At 37.0% G+C, this 25,638-nt stretch overlaps 1 protein-coding gene across 5 annotated transcripts in view; it reads left to right on the top strand.

Moving 5' to 3' along the window:
* The window catches only part of aplp2 (amyloid beta (A4) precursor-like protein 2), an 88,392-nt gene that overhangs the window by 45,135 nt on the left and 17,619 nt on the right, over nt 1-25,638 (top strand). For 4 of the 5 annotated variants that reach the window (XM_051871340.1, XM_051871342.1, XM_051871343.1 and 1 more), the window contains exons 4-11: nt 9,601-9,713; nt 12,687-12,913; nt 14,897-15,102; nt 16,672-16,839; nt 20,373-20,506; nt 20,657-20,731; nt 20,815-20,973; nt 23,657-23,785. In XM_051871340.1, coding sequence (XP_051727300.1) covers nt 9,601-9,713; nt 12,687-12,913; nt 14,897-15,102; nt 16,672-16,839; nt 20,373-20,506; nt 20,657-20,731; nt 20,815-20,973; nt 23,657-23,785 — 1,211 coding nt within the window. The remainder of the gene's footprint in view (nt 1-9,600; nt 9,714-12,686; nt 12,914-14,896; nt 15,103-16,671; nt 16,840-20,372; nt 20,507-20,656; nt 20,732-20,814; nt 20,974-23,656; nt 23,786-25,638) is intronic. The other variant, XM_051871344.1, reaches the window with a different exon arrangement.

Consider the following 25,638-nt stretch of genomic DNA (forward strand, 5'->3'; position numbering starts at 1 on the left):
GGCTGCTGTTTGATTGACAGGGTCGGGCGGACGACGCACTTTCAGTCCAGTGCTTCCTGTGTCGCGTTCGCAGTGAATGACAGCTAGCCAATACAGTCTCTGGGTTTGGAGGAATCTAAAGCTGTTTTAGTTCATAGCAGCGCCACACTGTTCCATCAACAACTTTCTCTACTTATAAGTCACCATGGAAACTGTTTTATTGATCTGAAGTGGAGCATACAAATTGGCTGAAGATAAAAACAGAAAAATGAAACAGCTGCAAAATCCATAACAAAAGCAGATTTTTTTTTTAACATAATTTACTAGGATGTTTTGGGTGGATGCTAGTATTACTTCTGCCTTTTACTGTTCACAACTCTGATTGCTTTAAATAGTAACAGCACATTTCTTCTCAACAAGCCGCACTATTTGAAGTGATTTTAATCATGTAACACAAATTGTCCACTCTTAGGAAAAAAATGGTATAAAAAAAATGTTATGCCATAAAGGTTCTTAAATGATTGCATAATACTTTCATGTTTAATGTTTTTTTTTTTTTTTCCTAGTGAAAATGTTTACAAGCTGTTTAATTCATAAAATTTAATTAAATTGGAAAAAATAATTCAAACTAAATCCATAAAATGATCCCATAATGGGAACCCCTAAAAGTTCTATATATGAATCACTTGAAAAAACCTTTTAAGTTTCTATTTAAGTCACAGACTAATGTTTAATGCAAACCCATTAACCTATTATGAGAAATAGTAATATCGATGCTTGCCTTGGCAACACCACTAAAATGTGGGTGTTTTCTGTCCACAGTTGATCATGACTTCTGCCGCAGTCAAGTACTATATGTATTCTGAGTCTCGAGAAGTAGCCCCTGGCGTTTAAGGAGATTTTCCTCTTTAGCCGCATTTGTAACCTTGAATTGAAGACGGTACATCAGCGACACTCGCTCGTGTTCGGTCTCACCTTGTGTTCTCACCTCTCGCTGCCTCTGGGGTTTTACCACTGTTATTAATGAGGAGGTTTCATTGTGATTCAGCAACATTCTGGCCTCTGGAGTTTAATTAGAGAGAGTGATTTGTTTGGTGTTGTAATGCAGTGAAATGGGCAGCTCGTCTGTGTCTCTGTCTTTCACCGCAGTGGAAACCTCAAGAGAAATCTGCGAATATATGCTGGGGCTTGATCTTTGAGGATTATACAGAATTGTCGTTTGTACTCCCAAATAGTTGCATCCCTTTCAAAAGCATCTTAAAACAATATTTTACCACCCAAAAGAAAATTGTCAGCATTTACTTAGCCTCATGTCATTTCAAACTTGTATGACATGAGTGTTTTCTATTCAGTGGAAGCATATAGTAATCAGGGAAAGCCAAGCTCTAAAAGAACTTGGTATAAGTAGTCCATGTAACTTGGGCACTATATTAGTCTTCAAAGCAATATGATAGCGTTGTCTGAGGAACAGCCTAAAATCTAAGTTGTTATAATGTTCATCTGATAATGTTCAACTCTTCCAATGTATTCAAATCTCATAATCACAAACATTTTCAAACTTAGCGTGGCAAGACACGTAGTGGCAGGTTTGATATTAAAGGGTTATTTCACCCAAGATTTTGAAGATTTTGAAGCCCAAAAAAGTTCATCCATTCATTATAAAAAAAAAAAGCTCCAGAGGGTTAATAGAGGCCTTTTGAAGTGAAGTGATGTGTTTTTGTAAGAAAAATATGCATATTTAAAACTTTATTAATTCAAATAACTAGCTTCTGGCGGATGACCGTACGCATACTGCTTAAGTCCACTTGCGCCAAATGAGTAACACCTGACGCGATGTATGACGCAGGATGTAGGAGTATCGTAAACTTAGACGCCTCTTGCGGTTCAAACAAATATGGCTGGGCAAGAAGCTCAAGCTCCACTTCTCTTATATCGAAATCCTCTGACATTTCTCTTAAAATAAATTCTCATTTTAGACTTCTAATTCGTGATGGGTGTTTTGTTTTGCTTTATCCTCTGAGCTTCCGTGTTTGTCATTGCGTCATGCGTCCGATCAGAGGTCACTCTTTCGCCGCAAATCGATGCGTACAGCCGTCTGTCGGAAGCTAGTTATATAGTTGTTTTAAATATGGATATTTTTCTTACAAAAACCTATTGCTTCGCTTCAGAAGGTCTTTATTAACCCCCTGGAGTCGTATGGATTACTTTTATGGTGGATGGATGACATTGTTTTGGCTTTGAAATGCACCCTCTTTACAGCCATTATAAAGCTTGGGGGAGCAAGGATATTTTAAATATATCTCTGATTGTGTTTGTTTGAAAGAAGTCGTATACACACAGGATGGCTTGAGGGTGAGTAAATCATGGGATAATTTTCATTTTTGGGTGAACTAACCCTTTAATGAAACTAAAAACCATTGGATCTCACTTGTCTCAGATCAATTTGTGTATATAAAAAAAGTGAAGAAATGTATGAAAAAGAACAGCGTGAGCATTCTTCAAAACTTCTCTTTTTATGTTTCACAAAAGTCTTATGAGTTTGGAATGACATAAGGGTGAGTAAAATATTTCTTTAAAGGGATAGTTCACCCCCCCCCCCCCACCCTTGTGTTTTTCTAAATCCATAAGACTTTAGTTCATCTTCAAAACACTAATTAAGATATTTTAATGAAATCTGAAAGATTTCTGTTCCTCCACTGTAAGTTTATTTAACCAAAAACGTTGACTCTTCAAAACGTTCATAAATACATAAAAGAAATCCATATTTATTGATTAACTTGGATTTAATCCACGTTGCAACTGGTTTATATGATGAACAGATTTAATTTAAGCTTTTATTCAAATATAAGCATTGATCAACGCACATATATAGAGCACATCAAATATGGTAAAGTGGTCATGTTTCTTCAGAAGACTAATATGGATTTTTTTTTTTTTTTTACAGTGTTTTTTTTGGTGGATGGGACTTAAAATGGAGGGACATAAATCTCAGGTTTCAATAAAAATATCTTCATTTGTGCTGCGAAGATGAACGAATGTCTTATGGGTTTGGAATGACATGAGTGAGTGAATGATGACACAGTTTTTTATTTTTGGGTGAACTATCATTCTAAACTTTTTTTTTTTTTTTTTTTAAGTCTGTCCTCCCATGATCATTTGTTTCCTCAATCGAAATTAAGATGAGGAGTTATATATGACCACAGTAATTACATCTGCGAGTGAAATGTTAAGAGTTTTCAAAGCTGTTCTGTTCGACTGAGAGCAGAGCTTATGTTTGACCATTAGCTCTTCACTTTCAAGCACTGGCTTGATTCATTTCAGCCGAGGTTAACTCCTAATGGGCAGTCAGCAGACGTTTTCCAGTATTTTGTTTGGGTTTGTTTAGTTGCTGACCGTTTCACTCTTTAGCCTTAATAGTCCTGAATGATACAAATACAAGGTAGTGCTGAGATAAACAGCTCTTTAGCAGGGAGGATTGTGCTACATCAACAGCAGCTCTGCTCCACAGAAACATCAGCAGTGTTCAGCTCTCTGAAGGTTACAGTAGTTCATTTGATGCTAGTGTTTCTGAAAACAGACGCGGATGCAGGCAGATTCCATCCTAGCCAAAGCGTCTAGTAGATAAAAACAGAAAGAAAATCATTTTTAGAGAGATAATACTGCATTTAATGTGTAATAGCCATAAATCTTTGATGTAGGTCTGGGACAGAGCAGAGGAACTGGGCTATAAACTATGAAGCTGAAAGCTGCTGGCCTCAATCCTTTTGTGTCGTTCCTCTTTATAGCATTTTTTTTCTCCCGCTTTGTCTCTTTCTTACCAACTATAATACGCTTCTTTTTCAGCCTTTGTTGGATCATCTAAGAGCTTTTTGATCATGTCGTGAGCCTGCAGTTTGCCTTCACAAGTCAACTGCTTAGTCAAATTTATGCACAGTTGTTTAATATAAAATGGAAAATCAGGGATTACATGGGTGCACAAATGAGTCATTCCACATGTCGTCCTGCTTTTTGGCTTTTGAAAGCTTTTTTATATTCTTTTCATCAATCACTCTTTTTGTGTGTCTGACCCAAATAAATTAAATGATGTTTTCAAAGGAATTGTTTATCCAACAATGAAAATACATGTGTTCATCATCATCAATCATCATCATCATCATCATCGTTCCATACTTGTATGCTGTTATTTTGTAAATGGAGCATAAACGGAGAATTTTTTGAAGAATCTTCTCGCAGTTCTTTTCTCATACAATGAATTGTATACTTCATTCAAACCTTGCACTGTGTATCAAGCAATTTTTGCAGATTGTGTGACCCTCAAAAATTCTGTTACTCACACAAAGCTCACGAATGACTGCAAAGACGTACTTTTGCACACAAATTGTATGAAGTGCTTTAATGGTGCTTTTGGGTTGTTGGCATTGTGGTAGATGAATAAGTACGTTTGATCATCTGCTTTAATGCCAAAGTGTGCAATAGAAAAGAGCAGTTTTTATCCGTGATCTCGTTCTTGATTCATTTGTTCAAAATGCCAAAAGTGAAGTCTCCCCTCCTCAAAAAGATTAAAAAAAAAAGCCAGATAACTGTTTGTTTCAGAAATAACTGGACAACACTTGCTGAAATCTGCAACATAGTGAGGTCAACAATGTAGAGTAGTATTCTTTGCAACATTTATTGTTGTCTACAGCAAAAAAGGGTAACACTTTATTTTAAGGTGATGTAGTTACACGTTACTACATGTACTTACTGTAGTAATAACAGTAAATGATGCATAATTGCAAATAACTAACCCTAAACCTAACCTTAACCTTCTCTATAGCGAGTACATGTAGTTTATTAATATTACTTAGTACTTATTTGAATAAGTAAACTGTAACTACGTCACCTTAAAATAAAGTGTAACCCATGCACTATATGCTCTATATATGCCATATAATATGTAGTAAAATTATCTTTACATCTATAATTATACTGTTGACCTTCTCTTACACCTTAACACCCACCCTTAAACCCACCCGTACCTCCAAACCTGTCCTTAACCTTACCCATATAGCAGCAAAAGTATTTTGCAATAAATGAACACAATAAGTACATTGTACATTACAATTATTATACTACTAAGTACATAGTAGTTAAAGACATCTAATATAAAGTGTGAAATGCACAATATCTATTTTTATTTCTGGAATTAAATGATACTGTTCTAAACATGCAGCATAATGATGTCATGTGACGACAATGTTGAATACCACTCTGTTTGAAATGTTAATCATTGTATAATGTCTGTTGTTTTGCATAGTGTTTTGTAAAATGTATATTTCCCATTTCTTGGTTGGTAGTTTTATGTGTGTAGTTGTAGAGGCAGAATGCTGCACTTCTCTGCCTCACTGCCTCGCTCTTCACATGATATCAATGCGATAGCTTGTTTATTGCAGTCGAGCATCAGCATGCAGCCCTACCGACGCTGCCAGTACTTATTTTCTGCTTTTTCTTCTGCAGCTGTAAAATAAATAATGTAATTGCTGAATCACCCACACGGTTTTTCAGCATAGCAGATTGTGTTGTGAACGTTCCGGGTTCAATACAAGTTAAGCTTTATCGACGGCATCTGTGACATGCTGTCGATTGCCACAGAAAATATTTTTGACAAACTTGTAAAAACAAGCAGAAATCATTTACAGTAATGCACTTACAATGGAAACCTATGGGACAAGGCATAAAATGCTTATTTGAATACATAACCACATACTGTAGATGTGCTTGCATGAGGCAACTGTGATTACCTCTTCTGTTCAAACAGACTTCTGTCATTACATTTAAAGGGGACATATTATGCCCCTTTTCACAAGATGTAATATAAGTCTCTGGTGTCCCCAGAATGTGTCTGTGAAGTTTCAGTTAAAAATACCCCACAGATAATTTATTATAACTTGTCAAATTTGCCCCTATTTGGGTGTGAGCAAAAATACACCGTTTTTGTGTGTGTCCCATTAAATGCAAATGAGCTGCTGCTCCGGCCCCCTTTCCAGAAGAGGGTGGAGCTTTAACAGCTCATGCTTCATTTGCTCAACAACAACAAAGCTGGAGAATCTCACGCAGCCAAAATGGGGTCATGTCAGTAAAGGTGTTCAGCCTTACATTGTTCAAACCGGAGTCGGACACTGATGGAGAGACTCAGGAAGAAGTTACAACTTTTAGAATGCAACTGGACATTTCTGAATGATTGATGGATAAATTTATGTAGTTGCTGTCGAGTTGATTCAACTCATTTACTAGCATGTGCCGTCATGTTAATCTTATGTGCAAATCCAGCGTTGAATTGACCCTCGTTTGTGAAGCAGTCTGGCGTAAAATGACGGCATGCAACAACACTCTACTACAACAACTCTTCTTCTACTCTAAAGCAGCCCAACATGGTCTGTTCCTGGGGGCAGGGTTTATGTAAATTTTGGGGTTCGTGATGTCACCAACCCGAGAAGAAGCTCGTTGTAGTTCCTACCAGCCATTTGTTGTAGTCCTTAAAAAGCGATTTCTGTAAAAGAAAATATCTCCCTTTGCATTGAACTTCGAGCGTCGTAACTCTGCAGATGTTGTTTATGCTCTAACAGCAACATTACACACTAACTAAAGTTTAAAAAGTGAAATCATAATCAAGGACCCCTTTAAAGCCAGTGAACACTATAACCTTATGCGCAAGGACGCTGGAAAGGAAGTTATGTTCTGTGATGATCGACAGCATGTTGTTTTGAACCCGTAACGCCCCTACAGGTCTCAATGGCAAGAGCAGGTATTGGTGTGTATTGCAGTGGTTGTTGAATGAGTTGTTTGAGTAAGACTGTGTTGAATCATTCAGGTTAATGTGAATAAGATGCCGTTTTCAACTATGTAAGGACTTTTTGTCGATTTGGGACGATTTTTTGCATGTGTGAGTTTGTATGGTGTGGAGAGGCTTCAAACAACAACTGTGTTCTCTGCTATTTCCAGTTCTTTCCTCCAAACCCTCTCATTTTCCAAAACACGGGCCTTTTCTTTCTCTCCTGTCCGCCTTTCCTCGGCTCTCTAGTTTCAGGCTGATTTGGCCTCAGGCCTGTTTTGTGGTAAAGGCTAAATGAGCAGTTTGTGGACGGTCACAATCCTCTTCTATTGTGAACAGACTTCTGGTCATTAACCGATTCAATCTCTCTCTCTCTGTCGTTCAGGCTCAGAGGTCGGATTGGCCTCCCAGCTGTCCTGAAATCAGCTCTGTAATAACTCTCCTGCATATGGCACACAATCCCGTGCTGGCCTGTCTGATGGCATCTGAGCTCCTCAGCTGTCGCTTGCACACTCACACACTCCCTTTCCAGTTTCATTTATACATTAACTCTTGTTTAGTGCAAATTGATTTCCTTAAAGGCACAGTTCTCCCAAAATTCAATCCTAAATAATCAAAATAAGATGGAAAGATATCTTGCATCAAAAAATTCAGGACCTTCTGGACTGAAACCCTTTGTTTGGACTATCAATTTGATTTATTTCATAAGTGATTTTACTAACTTTCTTCATTTGATGTGATTATACAATAACATATAGGTTAATCTTTTTGAAAAATATTAAATTAATTTAAAAAATCAAAACTAAAACTGTAAAATATAATAAAATATAAGTATAGTTTCTCATGTGTCACTGTCCTAACTACATGCTATGCGATGACGCGACGTGCGATAAGGTATCTTTTCCATGTTAATGTGAATTTTTGTCCTAACATCCACGATGGCGACACACGATGATTCCGTTTTAGAATTTTTTTTTTCTATTTTTCTGCAACTTTGCAGCTGGAACAACACCACAAAGTATGGCAATGATGATCATAAGTACTGTTTATGTGCTTTATTTATTGGTAAAACTGTCCATTTGAATATCATTTTGTTCTCGGCTTTGCAGCCATACTGAAAGTAGCCATGGATAATTCACCTCAGATCGTGAACAAACAAGTGTATTATATGATTGTTTCAGTCACTCAGGATGTACTTTAAATGTTTAAATTGTGTAATATTTTTGAATTTGATTATGTACTCAATTTCGTTGTGATTGCCGTGCTTTTCCCAGGAGAGCCCGCCCTTACGCTCTTCTGATTGGCTGTGGTTTTTGATTGATTTTGACGCGTCTCGTAGTTGCGTCGCATCTGGTGTGGACCGACAAACTGCTTGTCACTAGAATCTTATTGCATCGCGTCTGGTTCGGACATGGTGTAATATTGACAAACTCAAACCCAACTGTAAGATTTTCACCTATTTTCTCTTTCACTTTCCAAAATTTCTGTGCATTCCTAATAGGGAAATAAAGGAAATAAAACCGAAATTGTTATAAAGCTTAGTGCGATTTATCAAATCACAAAGGCTGCGATTTAATTAAATTAAATATATGCGCTGTGTATTTCAGAGTGAAGCAAATCACTGTGTTCTTTTACATGCGAGCAGCTCATGATCTGATGTTTTCAGCATCTCAGAGCCTCTTCCTCTGCTCTAAATTTTGGGTCACTTTAACGTGTCTGGGAGCGCAACATGCACCAATCATCTTCCCAAACTTTTAATGAGAAGAGCTTATCAAAAAACGAGGAGATTTAAGCACTCCCTGTGGTTTTCCATCAAAATACAAGTTTGATGGTTTAACATTTAAAAATGAAGAAATTAAGACAGTTATTAAAATTGTGCAACCCTACAAACAAGCACTGTTAAAGGGTTAGTTCACCCTTGCTGGTTAATATGAAAAACTTGCAGGTTGAACCACTGTAGTCATGTTGACTGTTTTAAAGATGTATTTACTACTTTTCTGGGCCTTAAATGACGGTAATTACGTTGCTTTCTATGGGGGATAAAAAAAAAAAAAACTTTTCGGATTTCATCAAAAATATCTTAATTTGTGTTCCAAAGATAAACGAAGGTCTTACGGGTGTAGAACGACATGAGGGTGAGTAATTAATGACAGAAATTTCATTTTTGGGTGAACTAACCCTTTAACCCTTTTTTCACATTATAAATTGCAATTTTTATTAGAAAAATTAGATTTTTTTCCCCCTCCAAATCGTGCACCCCTACATTTTAAGTAAATGTTCAGTGTCAGTTTTTCTGCACCCCGATCTGTCATTGTTCAGAGAAATAGGTAGTCCTGCCCCAAACTTGCAGCATTGGTTGAGCCAGTATTAATATGTCGGATCGCTCAAACAATCAGAGCAATGTTTGTAAGCAACACAGTGTTCACAATCCCCAGGAATGTAAAACATGATATGATCAGGAATTACTCAGTTCTCTTTAAAGAATGCGGTGAGACCTCCTGCTGCTATTCGCGCTCTCTCTCTTCTGTGGACGGGACGGTCTGTGCACGCCAGATCTTTGTTCTGTCTCTTGGTACTGACCAGATGTCTGTTCAGATGCCACTTGCCCTATTTGTAAAATGCTCATTATAGAATGCAAAAGACCATGTGTTGATGAATTATTGAGCTGTGTTGTTATTTGCAGTCCCCAATTTGCAATTCTGTTTTGTTAGAGGGTGTTAGATGTTTTCTGTTTGCATTGTACCAGCTGCATGATATTAAAGCTTCAGCCTTGCCAATAATTTGTGTGCTGTGTGTTTCTATGTTTTCAGTTGGGGAATTCGTGAGTGACGTCCTCCTGGTGCCAGAGAAGTGTAAATTCTTCCATAAGGAGCGTATGGACATGTGCGTGAGTCATCAGCAGTGGCACGGTGTGGCCAAAGAGGTAAGACGTCATGTCCAGCACCACAGACAGACATACGCCACTAATTACATAATACATGTACTCTGCAATTATTGTGGACTGACACATTATTTGTAAAGATGGAATGCAAAGCTACAGAGTTATAGGCAATATTGAATATTTGTACACTGAAATCTAATATACAGCTTTTGGACCAATGAGATTTGACAGATAAGGAATATGTAAGATGCATAAGGAGCCACGTCAGTTTGAAATTGGAATTCAGTAAATTGAATTGCTGAAAGTACGATTACAACCACCTCACTGAAATTGTCATTGGTTGATGGATGTTGTTGTGCCAACTTTTAACTTTTGGTCACAGTGAAAAAAACTAGGGCCCAGTGAAAGGATTTTTTTTTGCAAAAAAATTTCTATTCTAATTTTCTGAATTTGTTTTAATAGTTAAATTTAATTTTAGTCATCAAAAAGCATGTGTAATTAATTGAAATCATGAAATTTATGATCAAATTTATTATCATACATTTAACAATTTATTAAAGGTTTACCAAAAATTTCGTGTTTAGGGCCTTATGAAATCATTTTTATTTATTCCTAAATTCTGTTTGATATTTTCTCAAATTTAGTTTTATTTTTTCCCAAATTCATTTTTTCCTTTTTGATTTTTCTGGATTTTATTTTAATGGTTTAATTAAATTTTGATAATTAAAAAACATGTCTAATCAATTGAATTCATAAAAATGTACTGACAATTTAATGATTGCTCCACTCATTCCCACAGAGACACGCAGAACATGCAGATTATATATTTAAATAGCAGACTTTTTGCTTTTTTATATTCACAAACACTAGTCCATATCACAATTTGATTATTTGTTCAGCCCTGCTTTTGAGTTATTCATCCTAAATTTGCCAAATTCCGTGACGTTCTGCATTATACTGTAAATTCCATTTTCATGACTGGGTTTCTCGATTCCATCCATGTTTTCCACATTTCTGAAATTAAAGGGCCCTACAGAACAATTTTTTTTTTTTACAGAATTTTTTGCAAACCACTGCAATTTCCCTCTACATCTATGCAATGCTCAATGAAATTGATGGATGTTCAGTTGTAGATTCGAGTGTGTTGCGCTCTTATTCTCTCTCTCACAGTCTTTCCTGCTGCATGCTTGAGTCCTCACATTTCACCCTGATAAGTAGATAAGCCGTACTGCTGTAATACTGCTAATCTCTAGACCTCTACCACCTCTCTCTCACACACACACACACACACACACACACACACACACACACACACACACACACACACACACACACACACACCTGCGCTGCTCACCATATGTGCTGTTGATCTGTTCATTTTACACTTGCTCACATCTCATGAATGCTGCTCTGCTTCTTCTCTCTCTTTTTCCCTGCTGTCTGTGCTCTCTTTTCTAATTTCTCATGCATTTTCAGTTTTTGGGTCTGGCAACCGCGTTCATTTGCGGGCTCGAATTCCTCAAGTTGTCATGCTTTGTGGGTACGGGATAAAAAGGGTCTCTCCTACTATCCTGAGGTTGTGTTTGGTTCACTAAATGGAGGTTTTTGATGTGTCGTGTAGTTAATGTTAAAAACACATCAATGGAGAATCTTTGCACAATAAAGAGACATTTTGAGACACGCATACACTATTGATAAATTTTGGGTTCAATAAGATTTTTCAGTATTTTTGAAAAGTCTCATATGCTCACCAAGCCTTCATTTATTTAATGAAAAATACAGTAAAATCAATAATATTGTGAAATATTATTCAAATGTAAAAAAGATTTCTATTTAAATATATTTTTAAAAATAATATTTATTCCTGTGATGCAAAGCTGAATTTTCAGCATCATTACTCCACTCTTCAGTGTCACATGATCCTTCAGAAATCATTCTAACAAGCTGATTTGTTGCTCAAGAAGAACTTCTTCTTATTATCAGTTGTGCTACTTAATATTTTTATGGAAACTGTGATATATTTTTTCATGATTCTTTGATGAATAGAAAGTTCACAGCTTTTACTTGAAATGGATTTTTTTTTTTTTTTTTTTTTTGTAACATCTTTGCTAGAACATTTGACAAATTTAATGCATCCTGGATAAATAATAGAATTAATTTTTAGAAGAATTTAGTAGAATTAAAAAAAAATCTTACTGACCCCAGACTTTTAAACGCCAGTACATCATTCTTCCTGGAAATTCAACTTAAAAATATACATTTATTATATATTTAATAGTCATGTGGTAAATGCCTATTTTTGGATAATCTTGAGAATTAAGTACTTGTGAAATACACTTCATCTCATTTTCTTTTCTTTTTTTTTTCCTTTTTAACTTAGATTTATTTTGATGTGTGAAACCAAAAGATAATATTCATAACAACTGAATAAATCTGACATCAGCTTCACTTTGAGAATCTTGAGTTAATAACATTAAAAAAAAAATCTTTTTTTCTTTTTTTTTTTTTTTTTCTTTGCATGATTCCTGATTGTTTGTCATTCTCACAGTCCTTATAAACAGTATAGTGAAATCTCTAGCAGGTGGTGCATTTCTACCATCATACCTACTAAGTCCATGTGAAAACTCTATCAATGTTTAGGCATCTCACAGCTGTCAACATGAGTTTTTGACCTTCTTCACGAATGATTTTGGATGCAGAATGCTGTAAACTTGTACAAAACAGGGTTGAGCATGTAGAAGAGGACACAACCAAATTTAGCTGCATTGTGTACGTGGTCACAGTGCATGTTGTGTTCGTACTGTAAATCACCCCAAGCTGCCGTCATTCATTCTCAGTGTGTGCATACTGAAAGCATCTCCATGCGCTGACTCCACTGATCCCGGGACAGACATTTAAGAGGTCTGCTGAATTTCTTCGGGCTGTTCTTACACAGCAGACTGGCCTTTCAAACCACATTTGCTCTAATTGAATCGGATTTCTTGACTCTCTTTGTGTGTCTCTCTCTCTCTCTAGGCCTGTTCTAAGGGAAACATGGTCCTGCACAGCTACGGCATGCTTCTTCCCTGTGGCATCGATAAGTTCCACGGCACTGAATACGTCTGCTGCCCGTCTACTCGTCCTGAGGAGCCCGTACCTCCTGCTTCTCCCTCAAAAGAGATTGATGATGAGGATGAAGATGAGGATGAGGAAGTGGAGGAGCCTGTCGTTGAGGATGAGGATGATGAAGTAGTAGAGGAGAGGTAATGTAGTGTTAGAAAGTTTCAGAAGACACCATGGATGTCCACTGAGTTTGGTTTCTAAGTCCAATGTTCGCTTCTGGTTTCTGAGTTAAAGAATATTCATTTACCTTTTATTTACCACAATTTACCTTACACTATCAACAAGAAGACAATATAAAATTTTTGTTCATAGAAAATAAATATATTTATGCATTTATTTAAACAAAATACAGTAAAAAGAGTAATATTGTGAAATAATATTGTTACAATTCAAAATAGTTTTTTAAAAATATATATGAGCAATATCACACAAGTAGCTGTGCGAAATGGCTGTATATCAGCACGGCTGTGATTCGGCCGTAGGCACGAGGCCGCAGTATTAGAGAGAGAGAGAGAGAGAGAGAGAGAGAGAGAGACAGACAGAGACAGAGAGAGAGAGAGAGAGAGAGATCACCTGAGCGAGCATTAACTGTGTCTGATATAATATTAATTCTTAAGGTCCATATCCATAATATTATATCTATTATAAAAATCCGTTTGAATGTCCGCTGAGGAAAGCGATCTTTGTATTTGTCCTTTTTACAAGAGATAGCGGCAAGTCCCTAAAGCACTGGTCGAGATGAAGCTGTTCTCGGCGGGTAAACAAGCACTGAACAAACGCTGACAGCCTGGATTATTTTAATGTATTTTATATATTTTAAAATGCAATTTATTGGTGTAATGGTATGTCACATGATCCTTCATAAATCATTCTAATATGCTGATTTGCTGCTTAAGAAACATTTATTATAATGATCAGTGTTGATATTTTGTGGAAGCTTTTGGTGGGATTTTTTGGTGAATATAAAGTTCAAAAGAACAGCATTTCTTTTTTCAAATAGAAATCTCTTATAACATTATAAATGTATTTACTGTCACTTTTGATCAATTTAATGCATCCTCGCTGAATAAAACTAATAATTCCCATCAAAAAATTGAACAGTTAATGTCTAATGTCTAACATTTTAGTGCATGTTAACATGTTAACACTTGACAACCCGTGTTGCATGTTTTGCTTCAAAACTGACTGCAATAATACATTAAAAAGCATATTTTGTGAAACGTTTATTTTATATAATTTTTGTTAGGCTGTTTTTATTACTAGTGATGTTCTTTTTATCAACAGATCATCATTAAACAAAGCCTCAGGCATGGAAGTTCATCTCCAATTTAATATTGGTGATTGCTAAACACTGGTTCATTCGCAAGACATCATTTTTGTATTGTCAATTATTTACTCCAAATTTCTAGAGGAGGCACAGCTTCTCAAAGCGCCTCAGAGCAAACGCCCCTGGCACACTTATCAAAGGATGATGTATCAGTATGACTGTGAGCTGTCATATCTTATCATTTGGAGTAGTAGCTGAAAAATTGTATGTGTGAGAGCATACGCTGTGTGTGCGTTTGTGTAGGATAAATTAGGTTGACCATCTGGATATTTTCGAGTGCCATGCCTTTGACCTCTGACAGCTGTTTGATTCACTTCCATAAATCATAAAACTTCCAACCTGTTCTCCTCCCTTCCCTCTGTTTCCTGTGTTCTCCTTCCCTCTCATCACACTGTGCTTATGTCAATTCTGTCAGAAGCCTCTTACTTTTTTCCAGAATTACTCTGTTCTTTGTGTGTGGATAGTTCCACATGTACCAATTTATTTTAGTATCACTGATATTCTATTACAGTTTTTATTAATATTTTGATTTTATTTGTATATTTTCAGTTTTCAATTTTAGTTCCAAACCTGCATGACTTACTTTTTCAAGTGGTTTACAGCCAAAATTATGAAAAATATTCAATCTGCTTGTAAATACTGGGTATTTTGGCAGTAATACCATTTTAAATGATGAGTAGGATGTAGCTTGGGATGCTGCTCCTGTCTATTTAAATAAAAAAAAAATGCAAAAAGACCAAAAAAAATTTAACATTCCCTCAAAATCATGTTCATTGTCTTTTTATCTTGTTTTTAGCGAGCCTGTTGCCAGTGAGCCGCCCACTCAGGAGGACACAGCTGAAGAAGAGGAGGAGCAGGATGAGGACGGAGACGAGGAGGACTACCACTACGTCTATGAGGATGAAGAGGAGGACAGAGACAGTGAGGAAAAGGATGTGAAGAAAGAGAAAGCTGCCATCCCCGAGAGCCAGGATGATGACAAAACTCTGCAGGAAGTGGAAGGTCAATATCACACTGTTTCCTTCATTTATTTCCTGACTGCCACAATGCATCCAGCTACAGCAACTCATTTGATACATATTTCTGGTCCTGTTCACTATAGAGGCTTACATTTATTGACCTATTTTTTTTTTTTAACATTATATCTGAATTTAAGTGTACGTTTTATTGTTTGCCATTGTCTATACATCCTATATAGCGCAACAGTCGGGTTCCAGAAGTAAAAAATGTCATTCTTTTTCTCCATAGAGAATTTTTTTTTTTTTTTTAACAATAATGTATAACAGAAAGATTGAGTAAAGATATATAATTCTGTTAAAGCTACACGTCAGTGTTCTGGAAACAAAATTATGGTAAGGCTCAGAAGTGCCAACTGGCCATGAAGCAGGTAATCAAATGAATTTCCCTACGCTCTCAAACTTATTATATATTTGTATGTATCTGAATATTTTGCAGTGAAGTTCATTGATTTTATACTGAAGGGCCGTTCACACCAAGAATGATAACTATAACAACAGATAAAACTATAAGTTTTAATAATTATTCTAAATATTTGAGGAAAACAAGTGCACATTACAGCTATAACGATAACGACACTGACGAACAATATCATTGGAATCACTTTTAGGGAATTTTTTGTTGTTCTGATGAACAACAAAAACATTGACAGCCAATCAGAATCCACATAACTTTAAAGAGCTTGAGTATTTAACAGTCATAACTATGGGTGTGACGAGATCTCGCGAGATTAAAATATGATGAGATTTCTCGTCGTGTGAAAAGCTGTCTCGTGATATTGCCACGACGGAGAGTGAGGGAGAAATTAGGATAGAATATGCCCCCACTATGTTTACATTACGCCTTCACTGTCGTTTTGCTTTTCATAAAAAATAAAAACCATTTAATTCAGTTGGATAACAGTCGCTTCAGTTCCATCCAGCTCATCCAACATGAGCAGCAGAGCCGTACGTAGCCCAGCAGCAAGAATCAGAGTTCACTGATCACGTGACGAGATGACTGACAAGACTATGGCGGAGGATTCGTTGCACAACAGAGCCTAAGCGTCTGATAAATGTCTTATCTTGTAGAATTCGCACTCCCTATTCACAGAGTACGTGCAATCCCCCGCATTTTGAAAGCGGCTCCCTGATGCTCTCAAATATCTCCCAATATGAAAGCTATCTTAGGCTGGGCTGTGTATTTGTAACCATCTCTTAGCTCTGTATCATGTTTATTATTGAGGATTTCTTAAAAATACTGTGTTAATCTCATCTAGTCTCGTTCTCGTGAACTCAATCTCGTGTCTCGTCTCGTCTTTTGAGCTACCTGTCTCGTCACACCCCTAGTCATAACTGAACGGAGCTTATAATAAACAGAACGTTGTTGTCCGTTGGTATGGGCTTTAATATGGTTATAGTTATCTATGGAGAAAGTAAATAGAAAAAAATATGTCCGTTCCCAAGGCCACTGAAAAAGTGTGCAGTCACTGTTGCGCTCTATAGTTGAAGGGCATTACTGATTGCTGCCCCCCGGTGGATGGAGGCTCTAACTGCGCCTCCCCTCCTGTGTTAGCTGTGTGTTCTCTGGAGGCGGAGACCGGCCCCTGCCGTGCCTCTATGCCTCGTTGGCACTTCGACATGCAGCAGAGGAAGTGTGTGCGCTTCATCTACGGAGGCTGTGCCGGCAACCGCAACAATTTCGACTCAGAGGAGTACTGCATGGCCGTGTGCAAGCGTTTGAGTAAGTCACACTCGTCATTAAGGACTCCGCCCCCTTCTGCTCTGCCATGCTCCTTCCCCTTGCTTTCTCTCAAAATGCTAACTGGGTTTTAAGTGCAACCTTGGAAAATGAATAGTTGAGAGTTAAAATTCTGATTGGATGAGCCGCAGTGAAAGTCATTATAAATATGCACTGTACGTTCTATATTAATGTAATTTTCTGTTGCAGAAAAACTATTATTTGGCAGACAATTTCACATTTTAAATCACTTAGTATTTAATGAATAATAATGATAATAATATGTTAATAACTTCAATAATAGTAATAATAAATAATAATAATAGTAATAACAGTAATAACAACAGTAATAATTGTATTTAATTACTGAGGATTATTTTTCATTTATTTTAATTCTAATTAATTTTACATTATTTAATTATTATTTAATAATAATTATTATAATTGTTGTTGTTGTTATTATTAGTAGTAATAATTTTACATTGGAATTTAAGCACATTCTTGTTGCGTTTTATTAAAGGAAAACATCACCTGAGGCCATGTGTTAATGTTTTCAGTTAATGTGTTATTAATTTAATCTAATCTAATTGATTCTAATATGTTCTTTTCCTGTTATTTCTGCTTGTGCAGTGTCCCATCCCTGCTTGCTTGTGTCTTTGCTTTCGTTTTGTGTGTCTTTTTTTATTTCTAATCTGCTAATGTATTTGATTCGTGTAGGAGTAGAAACCATCATCCATGTGTTCCTGTGGCAACATGAACTGATGGGTTTAATATGATTTTTTTTTTTCATGGTAACCTTCAAGGTTTCTTTTGTCCTCTTATCAAGATAGATGCTGTTTGTTCGAATCAGTATGCATATCTGATGTTGCCTTTTGTACACAGCCTTATGGGTAATCAAGTCTGTCTTGTCATCTGGATACTAAGGAAACCTGATTTTAACTCATATCTTGATCATAGCGTGCAGAGTTGTGCTGTAACTCTTAAGATAAATGCTAAGGGGGAGCAGTTCTGTCAGAAAAGAGCAATTCAGAGGACAGGATGAAAGGAATGGGAAATGAAGGACTGTCTAGTTCTCTCAGAATCAGGGGAATTACAAAGCCATCTCCAGAGTCGTAGCTCTCTGTGGGAAGCTTATTCGTCTCTTTGGTCTGATCTTAGTGGTCTCCTTTTTGTCAGCTGCTCCTCCTTTGCTCCCTTTGGACCTGTCTGTTGGTCTGCCTATCTGTCTGTTTCTGGCTGTAAATGTGTTTAAAGAAATTGTCTCTATAGCTCTTTTCCAAAAGATAGTGCGTTACTTAAAGGCCCCGATATACTCATGGCAAAGTTTTTTCATTCTTCGCTTAGGGGTAAAAAGAAGTTCAAAATGCATGAGCAGCAATGTACTGTTAGCGAACATCCTGACGCCGCCCACGCCTCTGAGAGCAGTGTTTAGATGAATATGTAAATATGTTCCTTTCAATAAAATAAACTTACAGAAGAGGGCGGAGCTTTAACAGCTCGCGCTTTGGTTGCTCAACAACAACAAAACTGGAGAATCTCACGCAGCCAAAATGGGGTCATGTCAGTAAAGGTGTTCAGCCTTACATTGTTCAAACCGGAGTCGGACACTGATGGAGAGACTCAGGAAGAAGTTACAACTTTTAGAATGCATCTGGATGTTTCTGAATGGTTAGTGGATAAATGTATGTAGTTGCTGTGGAGTTGATTCAACTCATTGACTAGCATGTGCCGTCATGTTAATCTTTAGTGCAAATCCAGCATTGAATTGAACCCTCGTTTGTGAAGCAGTCCGGCGTAAAATGACAGTATGGTAACAACACTCTACTACAACAAATCTTTATCTTCTCTAAAGCAGCCCAACATGGCCTCGCCCCCTTTGTTGCATGTTCTCGAGGGCAGGGTTTATGTAAATTTTAGGGTTTGTGATGTCACTAACCCTGGAAGAAGCTCAATGTAGTCCCTACCAGCCATTTGTTGTAGTCCTTAAACAGAGAATTCTTTAAAAGAAAATATCTCCCTTTGCATTGAACTTTGAGCATCGTAACTTTGCAGATGTTGTTTATGCTCAAACAGCAACATTACACACTAACTAAAGTTAAAAAAAAGTGAAATCATAATCAACCACCCCTTTAAAACAAGCAGTGTCAGTGTCTCTTTCTATAAGAATTACAACTTTATTTTCTACTATGAATCGGCTCTCCAGTGTGGCTCATCCACTCAATCGGCTCATCCAACCTCAAGGGACTGAACAGAAAGGATGAACCAGAGAAGATTTTCATGTCAAACAAAGTGGGGCCTCAGAGCCACACCTACCTATTATGTAATTGCCATGGTCCAGTGGTAGTTTGAAGGCGTTTACCAGCCAGAGTGAACTTTTCCAGAAAGTTCGCTTTGGCAAGCTGTTTTGAACTCCCGAAACAAACACAAAACAAATTTAGTTTTGGCCTGTTCGAAATTGTCACACCAGTTCTTCTCCGATTTCGCTTGAAGTATATTGGGGCCTTAACTGTCTACTGGCTGCCCTCTTAAACAGCCTCCTAACAATCATTGCAACCTCATAAGTGACTGATTTAAACACTTGACTAATGGTCACTCAAGTGTGCACCTCTCAAATAGCACTCTTCACATGAACCGTGGTAGAGGCCTGACTGACCCTCACAGTTCCAATAAAGTGTAACAGTGCGGATGTATTTTTAAAAAGTCTTTAAGAGTTATAAGCTATGAACCAAACCATCCAGTGCCACGATGAATCACAACATTACAAATCAAAAATTATTTGAAAATAGAGTTTAATGAGGGGAAGAACTACAATCCCATAAAGCAATGTGAATTACATAAATTAAATATGAAAGAGAGATGTACAACTGTTGATTTAAAGACATTTATTCATGGTAGTGTTCGGGTGCTAAAAAGTTCTTTTGGCTTAATTTGCTTTTCATGACTCTCATTGATGAAGATTTTTCTGCAGAATCATGGGTAATGTAGTTTTTCCACCAGGAGTTCTGCTGTTGAACACAATTTAAAAAAATAACTTGAAATAATCCAGGCAAATGGCTTCAACAAAAGCATATATCATTGATTTACAACCTCGTAGCTCACAGTAGGTCTGTCTTTAAAGATTTAAAAGTTATTGCTCAAATTCAATTCCCTATGGATAAAAGGATGGGATTGATGCAAGCTAAAAGCTTGATACTGCAATAAACTCAAAATACATGCTTCACAAAAATTGGATAAAGAAAAGTAATTTTTATGAATACTTTTAAGTACTAAACAAATACATTTTAATCCCTCAACTCTGAAACTTTTCACTAAGCTTGTCGCAATGCATTATGGGATTGCCATTTCCACAGAATATACATGCATTCCTGCCTTACATTTTGGCTAAAAAGATGTCTTCTAAGACAGCATAACTTGCTGCCTAGTATGAGCAACAGCCTACGTTTCTGCTTCCTAAAAAATGCTTCCTAGCTTGTGTTTTGAAGAGAGCTGATGTTTGCACCACCTACTTACAAACTCTCTCTCTTTCCCCTCCTCAGCTGTGCCGCCCACCCCTCAACCCACAGATGATGTGGATGTGTACTTCGAGACCCCAGCAGATGATAAAGAGCACAGCCGTTTCCAGAAGGCCAAGGAGCAACTCGAGATCAGACACCACAACCGCATGGAGAGGGTGAGTGAGAGGTCACATTTACATTTAGATAAGAGAGTTGTCATGTGACATCCCCAACCATTATCGAGTTGTTTCTGTTTGGCCTTTGAGGTCCAGCCCTTATTTGTGTCACCAGAGCCCCAAGGTTTTTGTATGTGTTGCTCCCATCAGGTGAGGAAGGAGTGGGAGGAGGCTGAGAGCCAGGCCAGGAACCTGCCCAAAGCTGAGAGACAGACACTGATCCAGGTAAACCTCAGCTCCCATGCCAGAGGACATCTCGTACAAGATGTGACTGTTTATTTATGGGGGTTTTATTATTCTCTCTGCAGCACTTCCAGGCTATGGTGGAGTCCCTGGAGGAGGAGGCAGCCAGCGAGAAACAGCAGCTGGTGGAGACTCACCTTGCCCGGGTGGAGGCAATGCTGAACGATCGGCGCCGTCTTGCCCTGGAGAACTACCTAGCCGCTCTGCAGGCTGATCCACCAAGGGTGAGACAACGACCTAACCCCTCTGTTTACAACTGATATTAACATCCTTTTCGGTGGTGAATGGTAAATGCGTGTGATAAACATTTTGTGATCCAATAACTTAAAACACCTACTGAGATAGTCGTAAATACATGACAATTAAGAGTGTCCATTATAAAAAAAATCTTTTAAAATCTAGTTTAAAACTAGAAATTAGAAATGTACTCTGTGTATTATTAATGTTGGTTTCATATGGTTTTGAAAAACGTTTATACTAAAGATTTAATTTAATTACTTTAAAAATGCCATATGGTATAACCATCAGTTAAAAAGTAAAGTTAAACATATTTTTGTTATACCCTCAATACATGTGAGTGTACAAATCTTTATTGTTTTAAAAGTTCTTAAAATATTTTTCAAATTGAATTTTTTTTAACAATTCATTATCATGAATTATTAATTTAATTTTTAATACCATAAAAGTTTTGGGGAGTTGCACAAAATGACATTTTACAGCTTAAACTAATTTTGCTTTGCCATAGATGTCAAATGATTTGATATTTTAAGAGACTTATTGATCTTAACACAGTCATGAGGCTCTGCTTCATGTTTTTTCCTGCATGTTGGTTGCACCACATGACATTGGTTTGGTTGACAGATTCTTTTTTTTTTTTTGATTAAAAATTTCTACAAATTTTTTACTTTTACTTTTATTCTTTTAATAAGGCTTTTTTCTTCACCCTGATATCAGGACAGTTTAACTTTGTACTTTTGACTTTATAGCTGCCAAAAAATATCACAATGAATTTAAAGGGGTCATGAACTGCATTATTTTATTATTTTATAATGTTTTCTGGGGTACACTTATAATGTTAGTATGATTTTTACATCAAAAATTGTCATAATTTAGAAATAAAAGGCATTTTTCCTACCCTGATTTTAGCCCTCTGATTTGAACGCTCTGTTTGAAGGGGCGTGTCTGCTGTGAGACTTCAGTGTAAACACCCACTGCTGTGATTGGCTGACATCTTTGCAATTGAAATAAGTATTACATGTGGAATACTTTTACCACATTTTTACTATTACAGCTGACGAGATTAACGAATCGTGAAAAGTGTTGATTATTGCATTATATTTAGATCTATTCCTATCACATGGAAGGTCGCAGTGATGAGCAGTGAGCAGATGATAGACAGTCTGTTGATCATGTGAATGCAGTGATCTCATCATTGCAACATAATTTCTGCACTGTCACAAAATGCTTTCACCATTACTAACAATGCAAAGATGATTTAAATACAGAAAGAGATCCATTGTGTAGTTTTGGCAAGTGTCCATATAAGCTCAAGCTGCGTGATTGACAGCTTCAGCCATTATAAAGATAGCGTTCTTTGAAGTAAAAATACTAGGATTATTCATTATGAATTTAACTGTCATTACCGATTTAAAAATGAAATGCGTTATTACAGTTCTGGGGTCCAGAACAGATTCCAGAACAGTTGATCCCTGATCTTTGAGCAAAAGTTTTTGGGCAAAGCCAGTATCGTATTGCGACTCAAAACAGTCACTGGTAAATTGTACGGTACAAACATGCAAGTACTGACATGACTAGGACTTTCGTTAAAAATAAACAATCCATTGTTCTCTTATGCAAAGATGATGTTTTTCCACAGTCAAGAACAGCACAACGTCTGCATGGCATCTTGTTAGTATCACAATCTTATCGTAAACAACTAGGCCTACTTTAGATCCATTTGCTGCTCATTGATACAACGGACAATGATGCGATGATGTAAAAGTAGTTGTTGTCTTGCTCCAGAGGCAGTCGTATGCAAATGATTTTGCCCCTGTGACGTCACATGCCATCTTGGATCCAAACAAATCTTTTTTACAGCTTGATTATATAAATGCTTTTTTATGAGAATGAGGATTGATGATGAGGATGTTTTAAGTTATGGAACTTGCAGGATGTAATTGATACAAAGACCTCTTATATGCCAAAAGACCAAGGAAAATTTGATTTCTCATGTCATGACCCCTTTAAATTCCAAAAAATTAAACATGTTAATCATAGTAAGTGTATTTGAGTCATTGAATGTATAAATTGCATGTTAATGTATTTAAAGGATCTGTCATGTCATTGACCCACCTATTACCCCTCGAAAAGGATGAGATGCATGTTAATACCAGGTGTGCTTGGTATTATTGTCCTTGCAAGCTCTGTGAGAGATTAAAAGAACTTTGAGAGATAAGTCCTTCCTTGAAAGATTGTTCTCACCTCATAATGACCAGATTACACTTCTCATTCTTGAGTCTCTGATGGGCGATGGTTGTCTTTCCCCTCTGCGGCGTGATTTAATGGTGGCGGATTACCTGTACTCTATTATCCTGCTGAAAGCTCACAACAGCGAGGGCGGCTTCAGTTACTTAAGATATTAATTTGAATTGGGCACCTATGTAATGTTTAATCCCCTGAAATGATTTGCACGAAGAGAGGCAGAGCCGGACTCACACAAGCAGGCGCGTTTTCAGCATCTCTGCTAATCCTCTTGTTATTTCTCTGTCCTGCGGATCTTGCGGCTCTTTGATCCTAGTGCTGATTCACGGATCAGCCAATTCGTAAGCAGACGTCCACCTGACTCACCCTGCCTTTTATTTTCTCTCCTTTGTGGTCAATTTATCTCCTCTCTCTCTATCTCTGCAGCCCCACCGTATCCTGCAGGCTCTGAAGAGGTACATGCGTGCTGAGAATAAGGATCGTCAGCACACCATCCGCCACTACCAGCACGTCCTGGCCGTGGACCCTGAGAAGGCCGCCCAGATGAAGTCTCAAGTCAGTGCCGCCCCCAGCTGCCTCCCTTTATTGTTAAATCCGATACTTTCTTTGGTCTTTTCTCATCTTATATATGGTTTTGTCCTATTTATAACAGTTTCACTTGCCTTTTGGTCCCTGCTTAACATTCAAAGACCATAAATAAGTCATTTCCCAAAAAGATGTAAAAACCGTGGTAAGCAATAGTAGATGGCAGAGTAGAAGTGTTTGAAAATGTTCATTATTTTTTCTTTCTAATTGGTGCTGGTAGTGGCACAGAAATAACTTGCTTCCCCTTTAAGCTTTGGAAATGAACATTGCTTTTGTGCACACGTACGGTGCGCATGTACTGTGTTCAAAAGTTGAGAGGATTGTCCATTAGTGAGTTAGCGTGACTGGATTCTCTTGTTCGAACATTATATGAGAGATTAGCACTGCAATGCTCTTGTGTAACATCACACTTAGCGATTTGATTGGATGTAACTTTAGAGTCTGAGCCAATGGCGTGGCTCTATAATTTGCATTCCAGACTGGCCTCAGTCAGCGGCGATGTTTGTCATGGGAGATGGGACGTGGCACAGACCCAGAGGTGTGCACAGCTCTGAGAATCATGGGAAATGAAACCCACATTCACGACAGTTTATATCTTGTGTTTTTGTTTACTGACTGATAGCAGTTCCTGTTTATTTCAGATTTAATTAGGGGCAAACTTCTAGTTCTGAGGCGGATTCACAAAGCATTCTTAAGAAAATTCTTCTTAATTGCTTTAATTTCTTAATTTCCTATCATTTTATGAATAAAGTTAAGAATATTTTGTATTTACAAAAACATTTCATAAGATTATCTTTTCTTTTAAGATTGTTCTCAAGACAAAACTTGAGAATATTCTTGAAAAGAATGTTCATTAATGAATTTATTAAGCATTACAAAATAACACTAGCTACATATTATATATATATATATATATATATATATATACTAGGAAAAATAACAATTTGAAAAAAGCGGCATGTTAAAAAACGTGACTACAAGTGCTGAACTTCCATCAAGCCAGTTGCAATGAAAATAGTGTGCATGATTATGATTACTACGGTAATCAGCAGGCAGCGCAAAAAGACAGTTGATCAGCGAGTCTCCGTGCAATCAGATAACACATCTAATGTAATGTAATTCTTCTTTGAAAAAAAAAAAAAAAAAAAATGCAAAATTGAACATTCTTAATTATTTCTTTAAGATTTCTTTCTTAAGAAGATTTTCATGAATCCGGGCTCTGAATCTGCTCAACTTTAAAGGACTTTTTCATTGGATGGAAGCTAAAGGAATAGTTCACCCAAATGAAAATTCCCATATGATCATTTACTCACCCTCATAATGTATTTGACTGTATTTTGACTTCTGTGGAACACAAAAGGGAGTAATTTGAAGAATGTTCATGCCGCTCTTGTCCTAACAATTTCCTAACCAAAGAAAATGCAACAGCTCTAATGAGATTTGAGAGTTATAGTGGGAAGGGAATGATTTTCTGTGAATAATGACTTAACAAAATCAATCTGAACTTTTACAATGCTTTTTAAGGAACAGGTTTCATTGTATGGAACAGTGCAGCATAAATTTTTATATCCACTTCTTTTGTGCTCCACAGAAGAAAGTCAGTCATACAGGTTTGGAATGACATGAGTATAAGTAAATGATGACAGAATTTTCATTTTTTGGTGAACTATCCCTTTGTCAACTGTCAAGTTTCATGTATGGTTTATAAAAGCACTTAGTGTTCCAGCAAACCGGTGACTTGTGGGGCTGTGCTTTATATAACCATGTGTTTGAGAAATGGCAGCACAGTCTATTTTGGCAACTCCTCTCAATTGAGTTGAAGT

The sequence above is a fragment of the Ctenopharyngodon idella genome, chromosome 18, assembly GCF_019924925.1.
Source record: "Ctenopharyngodon idella isolate HZGC_01 chromosome 18, HZGC01, whole genome shotgun sequence".
In the NCBI taxonomy this organism is placed as follows: Eukaryota; Metazoa; Chordata; class Actinopteri; order Cypriniformes; family Xenocyprididae; genus Ctenopharyngodon; species Ctenopharyngodon idella.